The following is a 13,152-nucleotide window of genomic DNA, read 5'->3' as shown; positions in this document are numbered from 1 at the left end:
CACACTAACGTCTTAGATACTTTTAAGTCTGAGGAAAAGCTCCTTTGTCTGTCATGCAGCACGTATCATTATCATCATAGCACAGTTTTGATTTGGTACTTGTATCTTAACCAGAATATTATGAGCCAGTTTGTGCCGGGGTTACAGCGTTGGACTTAGACTTCATTGACCTGTGCTTCAAATCCCTGCTTAATTGTGAAGTTCACTGTGGCCTTGAAGAAGGCATTTGGTCTCATTCTATTTCGCAGAGTAGACAGTTGCCTATGGGCTGCTCTTAGTCCTTTGGGGGAAGGACAAAAATCGCAGGTGGGAAGTTTTGCCTTGCACAAATTGGCTTCTTACCCAGAAATTTCACTGCCAAATTGGATTTTTGAATCTAAATCCATTCCTCTTCTTAGATGGAATTTGCTCTTCACACAGGTGCACAGAGCTAATTCAGATGGCACACATGATACCGCCATCCGTAGGACTATACCACCTTGCAAGGCTTCTGGGGCCTTGCTGGTTTGAATACGCACACCCAGCAGAATTGAAGAGGTGCAACAAATCTGACCAGTCTCAGATTTTAGATATTTGGGGCTTCAGTGTTTCCATATCTGCAATGTGGAGGGGTGGCAGGGGTATCACTGCCAGAAACATTGGCTGTAACACAGGTGGCTGCTGTTTAGGTGTGAGGGGGCTGGGCCCAGAATTGAGGATGAGAGCCAAAGTTTGGCCTTGCTTGAAGTGCCAGCCCATTTACTCATGAAGTTGTTATAGAAAAACAAACAGGGTAAATGCAAACGACCTACCGTATTTTTCCTTGTATAAGATGCCCCAATGTATAAGACAACCTCAAAATTAAGAGATCAATATTTTAAACATAAAACATAAAACAGAACATCTTTGATATTTTCTTAAAAATTCAAAGTACTGGTATATTTAGTACCATATATTTAAACATCAGCAGTGGTCAGGGAAGTTGGCCGAAGTTGCTGAGCTTTTGCGGAAGTGCCCCAGAGTTAGGGTTGTCATATTTCAAGAGGTAAAAATAAAAAAATATTGTGCTTTTTTGGTGCAATAGCGTGAAAAGTTCATTGTGTTCATGACTGTTGTATTGACATGTTATTGCTTATTGGTCTCATGCACCAAGTTGTTAAAATGTTATGTTTGTTTTTATCTCTTCTTTTCCCTTTCTAGAATGCTATGATGAGAAGTCCTGACCTCACTACAGCCCCTTACAGTACTCAGAGATCTTCTATTCTACCTCTCTATGAAGTAAATGGCATTTTTCTCTCTCTTCATCCATGTTCTGTGTTTGAGATAAAATTGCGCGCATATATATATATATATATATATATATATATATATGTATATATATATATATATGTATATGTATAAAATGGGAATGTCCTTTCATCTGGGTTCTCCCCTCCCATCTTTAGAAGATGGGGATGAAGAAAGAGATGTTGCAGTTCTCTACTCCATGTACCCAGCCCTCTCCCTCCCTCCCTCCCTCCCTCCCTCTGGGTGGTTTTCAAGGGCAAAGGACAGGGAGGTCATGGGGATGCTGTAGGTGTGGTGCTGAGATGGCTGACTCCACCAATAGGCTCTAAGTTGCTGAGCCCCAGTCCAGAGCCCAAATTGTCTCTATGAAGACAATCCATTGGCAGATTGGGCTCATGGAATTCATGGAAGACAAGGCTATAGCAACCAGCCATAAGGTAAAGGAAAAGGGACCCCTGACCATTAGGTCCAGTCATGGCCGACTCTGGGGTTGCGGCGCTCATCTCACTTTATTGGCTGAGGGAGCCAGCGTACAGCTTCCGGGTCATGTGGCCAGCATGACTAAGCCGCTTCTGGCAAACCAGAGCAGTGCACGGAAATGCCATTTACCTTCTCGCCAGAGCGGTACCTATTTATCTACTTGCACTCTGACTTGCTTTCGAACTGCTAGGTTGGGGCCGAGCAACGGGAGCTCACCCCGTCGCGGGGATTTGAACCGCTGACCTTCTGATCAGAAAGTCCTAGGCTCTGTGGTTTAACCCATAGCGCCACCTGCGTCATAGTGGCTCTTTATTCCCTCCAGTGTCAAGAGGGCAGTATGCCTCTGAATACCAGTTTCTGGGAATTGCAACTGAGAACAGAGCTCATGTCCTGTTTGTGGACTTCTCTTTTGTTTTATTGCATATTTTAATTTTTGAGGTTGTTTTGGTGCCCCAGCTGAATGGTTTTTGTCTCTTTTAGTTATGCATTGGTTTTTATAGTTGGGGAACTGTAGCTGTAAACTGCATAGAAGGCATTTTGACATAAGCAATATACAAGTGAATCATCACTATCGTCGCCATCTGCTTGGCTACTGTGAAGACAGGGTGCTGTCCTGGAGGGGCCTTTAGAGCTCTTGTTATGTATTTACACAGAGTTCTGAACATAAATACTTCTCTGTATTTGTCTAGAATACATTCCAAGATCTTCAAGCCGTGAGAAGGAACCTAAACCTGTTTAGAACGCAAATGATGGATTTGGAATTGTCCATGTTGCGCCAGCAAACCACTGTTTATCAGCACATGACAGAGGAAGAGAGGTGAGTGGGTAGGGGGGGTGTTCTCACCCAAGCAACTTGTTTACTATATCTGTGCTCACATGCAGGTTCCTTTTATATTTCTACTAAAACCTTTCGCATCTGTTCTCTTTCTTTCTCAAAAGCACTGTTTTTCTTCTAGGTGCGCAGCCTTCAGTTAATCCTAAAGCACGCTCCTTCTCCTTCCTCTTCTGCGCATTTAGAACTGGCCTTTTGCATTCTGACTCTGCCACTTTGCTTCTGATCATCACTCACAGTTAGATTGCTGCAACTTTCTCCATGCCGGTCTTTCTGTTCTGCCACCTCTTCTCCACTCTCTTCAGAGTGCTTCTGTCAAGACCAACTGTTCGTCCCTTTTGCTCTGATCTCTGCCCTCTTGGTAAGATCCTTTTTGACGTTGGGGTTTCGTTTTGTTTGGGCATTAATTTCAAGGGTCCTATTCCATAGGATGTTTAGATGTTTTGAAAGGGATGGCTTTTCATTTTATTTATTCCTCAAGGAGTTTAAGGTGGCATGCTTCTCAACCCTTCCATTTTTGTCATCGCTGTGAAGCAATAGCTTAAGACTTCAAGACTGTGGCTGGCCCAAGATCACCCAGTGAACTTAATGACTGAGTCGGGATTTAGACCTTGGTTTCTCAGGTCCTAGTCCAACACTGTGGGGTGCGGGTGCTGCTGTGGTCTAAACCTCTGAGCCTCTTGGGCTTGGTGATTGGAAGGTCGGTGATTTGAATCCCTGTGACAGGGTGAGCTCCCATTGCTCTTTCCCAGCTTTTGCCAACCTAGCAGTTCGAAAGCAATCCAGTACAAGTAGATAAATAGGTACTGCTGTGGCGGGAAGGTAAATGGTGTTTCCATGCACTCTGGATTCCGTCACGGTGTTCTGTTGCGCCAGAAGCAGTTTAGTCATGCTAGCCACATGACCCAGAAAGCTGTGTGCGGACAAACGCTGGATCCCTTGGCCTGAAAGTGAGATGAGTGCTGCACCCCATATCCACCTTTGACTGGACTTACCCGTCTGGGGGTCCTTTCCCTTTTATTTTACTTTTACCTTAGTCCAACACTCAAACCACTTCACCACACTGGGGTGGTCTCAGGATTTCCCTCCAGATCATACCAGTCACTCTTATAGCCACCTTGTGGTGAGGTTCCGTAGAACTATTTGTTTCTGAAGATACTCATTTTATTACACACACATCTGCCATCCTCCTAAAGAGATAAATGTGCCCTGAGTTTCTTCTCCCCACCCCATCTTAGTCTTTCAATATGCTTGTGGTAAAGGTTTGCTTGAGAAATAGTGACTGAGCTTAAGGTCAGTCATAAGTGAGTGAAGATTTGAGTGTGTGTCTTCCCAGGCCTAGCTAAGGCTCTGCTCATGAGTTCCTTGTCTGATGTCTGCTATGTGCATGGTAGCCCTTCAAGCCAGCCCAGTTCCACTGAAATCCTGTTTCGTTTTCACTGTAGATTCTGTAAAGAAAGAAAAGGGTTGCTTCACTCTCCCATCCATGTATTACTGCATCTGCTCTTTCCCTTGCTTATATAATACGCTGCTCCCAATAAATACCTGGACCACATCCAAACCTATATATAGCATTTAATTTACAGATTTGCTAAATACATACTAGTTAAGCTCTGGAAGTCTTGTTCCCCGCCCTAAGGGATTAGTTGTTGTTTTTTTACTAATTTCATCTCCAGTGGATTTTCCTCATTAGTTTGCAAAACCAAAAGTAAAGCCCCATGCACTCCTGTGGAATGCACACATTCCTTCTTTCCCTCTTTCCTCTGTTCCCTTTTCTTGGTTGCTATATATTTTCATGTCAAAGTGCATATATCTGCATAACACTGAACTGATATGTTATCATTCCCTCCACTGCTTTGGATGATATGCCTATTTGTGCTCTGTATATTCCCCTTTCCATTTTGTTTGCTTCTGATTTAGATACGAAGCTGATCAGCTCCAGACCCTGAGGAAATCTGTCCGCATGGAGCTTCAGGAATTAGAAATGCAGTTAGAGGAGCGCCTTCTTGCTCTCGAAGAGCAGCTTAGGAATATTCACGTGTCTTCACCTTACAGGCAACAAACACCCATGGTATGTCTTTTGTCACAGTCCGTCTGTGCAGATATATCTCTGCAAGGGATGTAGAAGCACTGGGTGCTTCTATGGGGTGAGTTATTCCCCCAACGCCCAGAACTTTGTTATGCCACCAAACATTAGAACAGCCGCATTAAGCATTTTTGTTTTGGGGCAGAGTGTTTTTTCATGTGGATCCATGTTCCAGAGGCTAATGGAATTCAATATTAGACATGCTAAGCAAATTTTCAAGTCAGTGGGAAGAGGGAAGCCCAGATTGATGGCCTGTAGCCCACAGCCTCAGAATGGTGAGGACATGCACATTCAGCAGAATGGTTGAGTCTGTCCTGTGGGTATTTGTACAGTGGTACCTCGGGTTACATACGCTTCAGGTTACATACGCTTCAGGTTACAGACTCAGTTAACCCAGAAATAGTGCTTCAGGTTAAGAACTTTGCTTCAGGATGAGAACAGAAATTGTGCTCCGGTGACGCAGCAGCAGCAGGAGACCCCATTAGCTAAAGTGGTCTTCAGGTTAAGAACTTTGCTTCAGGTTGGGAACAGAAATCGTGTGGCGGTGATGCAGTGGCAGCAGGAGGCCCCATCAGCTAAAGTGGTGCTTCAGGTTAAGAACAGTTTCTGGCTAAGAATGGACCTCCGGAACGAATTAAGTACTTAACCCGAGGTACCACTGTACTGCTTTATTGTTAAAAAACTAAGAGACAGGCAACTGGGCTTGGTTTTCTAGGCCAAGAAGAAGGTGGAGGTTGCATTGCTCTGCCAATACCAACAGGCATAAAACATGGCCTGTGTTCTCCCCTAGGCTCACAACTTGCTCTGGAAGCATTTTTCCATGCATTTCAGGTGGTGTAGCCCAGGTGTCACTAATGATCCAGTTCAACAATCCACAAATGATCCAGATCAACCTTCCAGCCCCTTGATCTCTCTGGCATTCTTCATATTAACAAACCTGAGAGAGAAAATGATAGAAGCTTATATTGACAGTGGTCCAATCCTGGATTAATAAGCTAGGGTATTTCTGAGCTGTTACATCTCCTTCACTCCCCCCTTTGTCTCAGCAAGGAAACAAACCAGGAAGCTACAGCTGACTGCAGCTTTCTGTTACATGTGAATGGAGAACTGGGGTTCATGGCTTCCAAAGAAGCCTGGATAGGGAAGCCACCCCAAATGGCAAACAATGGTAGCTTGTGTCCACTCATGTGAAGGGGAAACAAAGGGGCTGCATGTGTGTCAATAATTTAATCATATGAACAGAGCTATTACGTTTGAATGAGGGGTTAGAAGAAACTAAAGAGCATGTAGCATATCCACACTCTGTCCCTTTCCCCTCATCTGAGGGGGGAAGTTCTAGACAGAATAGCACAGTTGACTGCAGGTTACCCGATAACTAAATGGTGACCTCTGCAGATTTAGGTTGCTTTTCTTTGGAGATTCCAAAGGTTTAGAAGACCCAGGGATGGGTCTGAGGAGGGAAAGGAAACATGGTGTGTGTGTGTGTGTGTGTGTGTGTGTGTGTGTGTGTGTGTGTGTTTGGGGGGGGGGACTAAGAATAAGAACCAAGTAAGTTGTGCCAAATAGATCCACTGAAATTGATGAACTTAAGCTACTTAAGTCCACTGATTTTGTTTGGTTGTCTCTGAGTCCTGACTAACAGGGTCCATCAACTTTAAACTCTTACGGCTCTTTAAATATTTTTCTTCCTTACTATGTCCTGGAATCATAAATGCAGAGGTAGCATAAAAGGCTCTCTGGGTCCTTGTTTTCTCAGAAAGTTGGTGGTGTGGCACAGGCCACGAAGCAGTTTTGAGAGCTCCCGAAAATGTTAACAACCCCTAATTTCTGTGTTTTCTTTTTCTTCCAGGGCATGTATGGGAGCAGAAGCACTGATAACTTGTCGTGCCCTTCTTCACTGAATGTGATGGAGCCGGTAAGTAACCAAGACAAAGGCTGGAATTGAAGGCAGTGGTATTTTCCAGTCACATTGAGATGTTTCATTGGCAGTGATACATGAATGGAATGGATTGGAATGGATTGGAATAAATGTATGTACAGAACATATGAGATATTGGGGATGCTGTCAAATTCATGCTAGGCCTTTGGCTATTCTGAGACGCAGTGCGTTCCAGTAGGGTTGAAGGCATGGTTTGTAGCCCAAGGATGAGGCGGAATTTTTGTACTCCTGTTCCAGCATACATTTGTGGTTTTGCCTGTCTCACAAGACAGTGAGTAAAGCAGTTGTCTTGTCTTCCTCCCCCACCTCCCACAATTCCGTAGGTCTCTGAACTCATTCGAGAGCAGTCATTTCTGAAGTCTGAGCTGAGGTTGGGTCTGGGAGAACTTGGAATGGAGATTCCGCCGGCCGACGGCTCAGAATGTGCCTTTGATCACGGACATTCTGACTCCTCTTCGGTCTGTTCCAGCCAAGCCAGCAGAAAAGACAGTGCACACTCATCTGAGATGATGGGGAAGGCCAAGCCCCAAAGCAAAAAAATCTACCGAGCGTGTGTGGCCTTGATGCCCTCTCCACCGGCAAGAGCAGGAACAGGGCAGCCTCCTGAAAGCTCTGAGGGACACACAACGTCCAGATCGGAGATGGAGCAGAAACTTGAAAAGATCCCTCTTGTGCCTGCGGTTGAAGAAATTCACAGAAGTGTGGAAAATGATGAACTGCAGCAAGTCATACGAGAGGTGAGCAGCAGGCTGGCTAGCATTTTTTTGACAGGAGCGTTTGATCTCAATGTTTTCTTCTTAATGTGGTTAAGAAGATTCGATTGACCTCACCGAACTCCAATCCCCAGGGTAGTTTAATGATCAATCCCTCTTCCTAGGAAATGGGGAATTGTAACTCTGTGAGGGTAATAGGGATCTCCTAACAACTCTTGGCAACCTTAACAAACTATAGTTTCCAAGATTCTTTGAGGGAAGCCATCAGGTTGCTGTTTGCAGCAGTTGGAAAGCTTTCTTTCTTCTTTTGGCCCAGCCTTAGTTCAGATCTTTCCCAACACTATCAAGAGATGTCAGGGGTTGAACTGAGACCTCCTGCATACAGAGCATGTGATCTTTCCCTGAGAGTCTCATATTCAATGCTGGGCTTTGGAGAAAGTCTGGTGCTGTTATGGTCTAAGGACTAATGCCATAAAGGTTATTCAATTCTTCTCATGTTTGCTCAGATGTAAGTCCCATTGTGTCGCTAGTCCCTTAAACACAGAAGTTTGCCAAATCACACATTGTGTGTATGTTACAGAGTGGGTTTGTTAAATGCTGGCACCCACTTTGTTTAGTATATCCCTTTGCATCTCATAAATACCAAAAGTATCTGCCTTGCATTGTTTGCTTCCCAAAGCAGAATGAATCCATTGCAGGGAAATTCATTAATATGCATTCTTGATATTTCTTCACAAATGTTAAACTCATGGCATTCTGAACAATTCCTCTCCCTCTGTATACATGAATTATCTTGGCTTGTTGGAGAAAACAGCATAAACAGTATTCAGTGTTCCAGAGCATGCCAGAATAGACTGTAATGTGTGTGAGCTTTTGACCTGTATCTTTTTACTGGAATGAAAAGGAACCTGCTATCCTTTTCTCTATACTCCCACAGAAGAAAATGACAAAAATGCCAAGATACTTAACTTTGTTCTCTCTTGCTTCGAAGAAAATGCAGATTGCTTTCTTATTTAGGGGATATAAATGCAAAATATAAAATAAAATAAGAATGGAGCTAGTGTTCTCTACTTAAAAGAAATCTGGTTATTGGGGAATAGTATCTTGAATCAAATTGTTTCAGGAATACTTGATTTGAATCGTTTGCTTCTCGATACTTTCCATTTTAGCTTTTCAAGACACCGGTGCACTTTTGCAAAGTCACACTAATGCCTTGGTGTGCAAGTAGTGTGAGCATTTCAAGGCACCTTTGGGTGATAGGCAACATTCATCATTCTCAGCATAGACCCATTGAAATCATTGGACATCACCCTCTGTTTTGAAGAAGCTTCTCCAGAAAGAGTGGCAGGTCTTACACTTAGCTGTAAAACATTTTTAAAAATCAGACTGATTGCAGGTCCACTGGTATTCTTTCTTGTGTGCCACTTTCTAGATGCAAAGTTTGATACTTTGCAAACATCCCTTACTGCAGCGAGGAAACTTGGACGCAGAGACAGCATCCTGCCCAAGGTCACACAGGAAGCCTGGCTGTAGCAAAGCCAGGAATAGAACACAAGTTGCCTGTTCCTTTCCACACAGATGGATCCTTTCTCTTGCTTGCTCATCCATTAGCTTCGCTAATTTGGGAAGCCTTTGTCACTTCGTTTCGGAATGCACCCAATTTATTTATAGGCTTTGTATTCCTGGGTGAATAGCAGTCGTCCCTTAAGTGGCAATCCCGCCAGCACTGGAATGCAGAACCCTTGGTTCTCTGCACAGCGCTGCTCCTTGTGGTCAACCACCAGGGCTGCAGTTGGGAGCAATTTCCTGGGCATTAAATAAGCACTAAACTGGCTCATTCTCCAACCACACCCCTCCTTCCCCCTGCTGCCCATTGGGTCCTCATAGACAGGAAGAACGATAAAAGGCTTTCTGTTAGAGCTGAGTTTTTGGACAACAATGATCATCCTGGCTTAGGTATCTGCCAATTTATTCCTCATCTTTGGCTCCTAGGTTATTCTGCACTTGTGGGTCTGTTTCTCAGTACTGACCCCCCTCCTTCAGTGTTGACCTCCAACAATATTCTTGTAGGATTAAAAGTACAGTACAGAACTTAGGACACATCTACTCCATACATTTAATAAAGCAGATGCTTCCCCACTATTAAACCTGGAAACTGTAGTTTACCCCCTCACAGAGCTACAGTTCCCAGCATCCTTAAACTACAGTTCCCAGGATAAGTTGGGGGAAAGCCATATGCTTCAAATGTATGGTGTTGCGGATTTGTTGTTGTTTAGTCATTTAGTCATCTCCGACTCTTCGTGACCCCCTGGACCAGAGCACGCCAGGCACTCCTGTCTTCCACTGCCTCCTGCAATTTGGTCAAACTCATGTTTGTAGCTTCGAGAACACTGTCCAACCATCTCGTCCTCTGTCATCCCCTTCTCCTTGTGCCCACCATCTTTCCCAACATCAGGGTCTTTTCCAGGGAGTCTTCTTTTCTCATGAGGTGGCCAAAGTATTGGAGCCTCAGCTTCAGGATCTGTCCTTCCAGTGAGCACTCAGGGTTGATTTCCTTCAGAATGGATAGGTTTGATCTTCTTGCAGTCCATGGGACTCTCAAGAGTCTCCTCCAGCACCATAATTCAAAAGCATCATTTCTTCAGTGATCAGCCTTCTTTATGGTCCAGCTCTCACTTCCATACATCACTACTGGGAAAACCATAGCTTTAACTATACGAACCTTTGTTGGCAATATAACCCTGGAAAACTGCCTACTGCCACATTTCCCCAATTCCACAAGGAAAGAATGAATGGGATTGGTCCAACCTATGCAGTTGTGCTTAGGCTTCAGTGAGCTACAAATATAGTGGAAGTATGGTAAATGTAGGCAAACCTGAAATGTCTTCTTTTCAGATCAAAGAATCTATCGTCGGTGAAATCAGACGGGAAATTGTAAGTGGACTGTTAGCAGCTGTCTCTTCCCCTAGCAGATCTGCTAACGCTAAGCAAGAAACGCAACCGTGAATCGGTACTACAGGTAAATATTTCAGTGTTGCTGCATGCCAGTAAGTGCTAGCAGGAGGGTGGGGAAAGACCATGCAAATTACATCAGAAAAAAATGCCATTAAGATTAGGGGCTGAATATTACAGAATTGCATTACTGTGTCCACTTTCTCAAAGTTGACTCTAGCAACAATGGTTTGGAATCCAGTAGGTGGATTCCAAACCATTAGCCCTGGGGTGTTGAGATGCGTGTGTTATATATAATATATATAATTTTTCTTAAACTTTCTGTTTTACAATTTCAAATACTCATTTTACATCCTTAAAATATCAGTGACTTCCCTTCTTCTCTTTCCATAGTTCATTTTATGTATCATAAATCCCTACATATTTTACAAAAACTATACCATTCAGTATCCCATTATTGCACCCATCAAAACTTATTTACACTGTTGAATTTATCTTAATGCTGCCAGTGTTTTCAGCTGTACACAATTATTTCCCATATATTCAATAGATATTTTCCAATCTTCTTTAAATGTATGTTCTTCTTCTTCCCTTATTCTATGTGTTGAGTCTGCAAGTTGTGAGTCCCGGGTGTTGAGATACATGTCGCTGCTTTCACTGAATAAATATATTTGTTTTTGATTTGAAATGACAATCATGCAATAACTCTCTCTCCCCCCTCCCCCAACAACAGGTTGGCATGTGGTCCAGGGACACTGTGGAATTCTCCTTTTGGAAGGCTAGATGGGCTTGTCTGCCTGTACTCAGAAGGACAGAAGTGAAAGCTACTGTATACAGTCCGTAGTTTTGTGCTGCTTAATGTTCCACTTCAGCTCCCTCTGCTCCGATTGGGACACTCTACATCTTACTACTGCCCATGAACCATCTTCCAAGCCTTAATATTTATTTGTACATTCCTATGGTTCATTTGTGCATAGTGTCTTGCTATTATTATTATTATTATTATTATTATTATAATTATTTCTGTGTAGAGGTGTTCCTCGTAAAACTTGAAGACTTCCTTGATCTACCCCAGTTATAAATAGCCTAGGATTGTCATTGTTATTTTATATATATGTAAAAACCCACTGACCTCTGTGAGGTATTTAACTGTGCAATAACTGATTCACTCTGAGAGCTTGAAACAACTATCGTAACTATTTTCACTGCTGTTACCAAGTGCCACTTCAAAAGAGGAGAGTAACCTGTTGTGTTGTTGCTGTTGTTGTTTTAAAATGCTGTAACTCTTGGGAGAAGCTGTTGTTTGCAAAGAGTTTAGAGAGCTAAATGAACTTAGGTAAAACTACTAAGAATGCTTACACCAAGAGCAGTAGACACCTTTTAAAAATAAATAAAAATTTCTGCTTCTTTAATCTTTCTCCTTGGGGGTGTACTTTGTATTGTTTTAAAAATCCTTAATATATATTAATGACTTCTCAATGGTATCAGGAGGCAGCCTTTTTCTCCTTTTAATAAAACAAGTCTATAAAACACTAGAGGGTTTTTCTAAGTGGATAATGCTGTTGTTGAGGGGAAATTGGAAGGAATTGTTCCCCTTTTTCTGAAGTTTTACTATGGCCCAGGGAAAATGGCATGTATCAGAACAGATGAAATTGTATGTTGGCAGGGTTTTGGGTTTCTTTTACATGTTTTTTTTTTGTCAATGGGATGCTAGACAGTCAAGGTTTAATAATGTCTGGATTATTGCCACTGGGATTCCTTATGTTTCTGTGGTTTTGTCTTTTGTTTTTTAAATATGTTTTCAACTAATAAAATCAAGATTGTGTTGAATACATAATCAAAACTAGTAAAACTATCTTTTATGAGAAAAGTCTGTCAAAGTGCATTTGGAATGGACATAAGGGCTTTCATATTAAAAGGGGCTGTTATGCCAATAAAATATTTATTTTGCCTACAAGTGTTTGAACTCATTATTTTCATTGGTTTTGAGACACTGGAGTCTTCTGGCTGGGCTGGGAGAGTTATGTGAATAGATCCTTACATAGGCATTTGAGAGAAGAATTCAGCTTGCATATTAATCCTGGTTTATACATGCAGCAAAATGAGATATTTGAACCCTGAGCTGATATAATGGACTGAACCACCTCAGGTGATAGGTGGGGTGTGTGTGTGTCATGTATGAATGTTCCTTTACATTACAAGAGACACACAAGCCATGTCCAGTCATTCAGGTTGTGCAACTGAAGTTGATCCAGAGCTCTTGCGCAACAAATCTGTTACCCCCTCCTGACCCCTGCAAAAAAACTGACTTTTTGCTATAACACTGCCCATGTAAGAACAGAAGAAGAGTTTGGATTTGATATCCCACTTTATCACTACCCAAAGGAGTCTCAAAGCGGCTAGCATTCTCCTTTCCCTTCCTCCCCCCACAACAAACACTCTGTGAGGTGAATGGGGCTGAGAGACTTCAAAGAAGTGTGACTAGCAGCTGCATGTGGAGGAGCGGGGAAGCGAACCTGGTTCACCAGATTATGAGTCTACCGCTCTTAACCACTACACCACACTGGCTCTAGCCTGGTTGCCTCAGCCACTCTGGATGGCTCCCAACAAAAAATGGGGGGGGGGGCACAATATCACACACTAAAAATTTCCCTGAACAGGACTGCCTTCACATGTCTTTTAAAAATTGCATAGCTGTTTGACATCTGCTGGGAGGCTGTTCCACAGTGTAGGCGCCACTACCAAAAAGGCCCTTTGCCTGGTTTCCTGTAAGCTCACCTCTCACAATGAGGGAACCACCAGAAGGCCTTCAGAGCTGGATCTCAGTGTCTGGGCTGAATGATGGGGGTGGAGACACTCTTTCAGACCAGAGATTATGGGAGTT

The 13,152-nt window shown here is 43.1% G+C and overlaps 1 protein-coding gene across 5 annotated transcripts in view; it reads left to right on the top strand.

Moving 5' to 3' along the window:
* Positions 1-12,225, top strand: part of ITPRID2 (ITPR interacting domain containing 2) — a 65,876-nt gene extending 53,651 nt beyond the window's left edge. For all 5 annotated transcript variants that reach the window (XM_079976193.1, XM_079976192.1, XM_079976194.1 and 2 more), the window contains 7 exons: positions 1,180-1,257; positions 2,436-2,563; positions 4,499-4,649; positions 6,514-6,579; positions 6,927-7,340; positions 10,212-10,335; positions 11,002-12,225. In XM_079976193.1, coding sequence (XP_079832319.1) covers positions 1,180-1,257; positions 2,436-2,563; positions 4,499-4,649; positions 6,514-6,579; positions 6,927-7,340; positions 10,212-10,322 — 948 coding nt within the window. In that variant the 3' untranslated portion in view covers positions 10,323-10,335; positions 11,002-12,225. The remainder of the gene's footprint in view (positions 1-1,179; positions 1,258-2,435; positions 2,564-4,498; positions 4,650-6,513; positions 6,580-6,926; positions 7,341-10,211; positions 10,336-11,001) is intronic.
* The last annotated feature ends 927 nt before the right edge of the window (positions 12,226-13,152 follow it).

The sequence above is a fragment of the Podarcis cretensis genome (assembly GCF_951804945.1).
Source record: "Podarcis cretensis genome assembly, chromosome: 1".
NCBI classification, from domain to species: domain Eukaryota; kingdom Metazoa; phylum Chordata; class Lepidosauria; order Squamata; family Lacertidae; genus Podarcis; species Podarcis cretensis.
The sequence above is the reverse complement of the archived record's forward strand: the minus strand, read 5'-3'. Positions and strand labels throughout refer to the sequence as shown.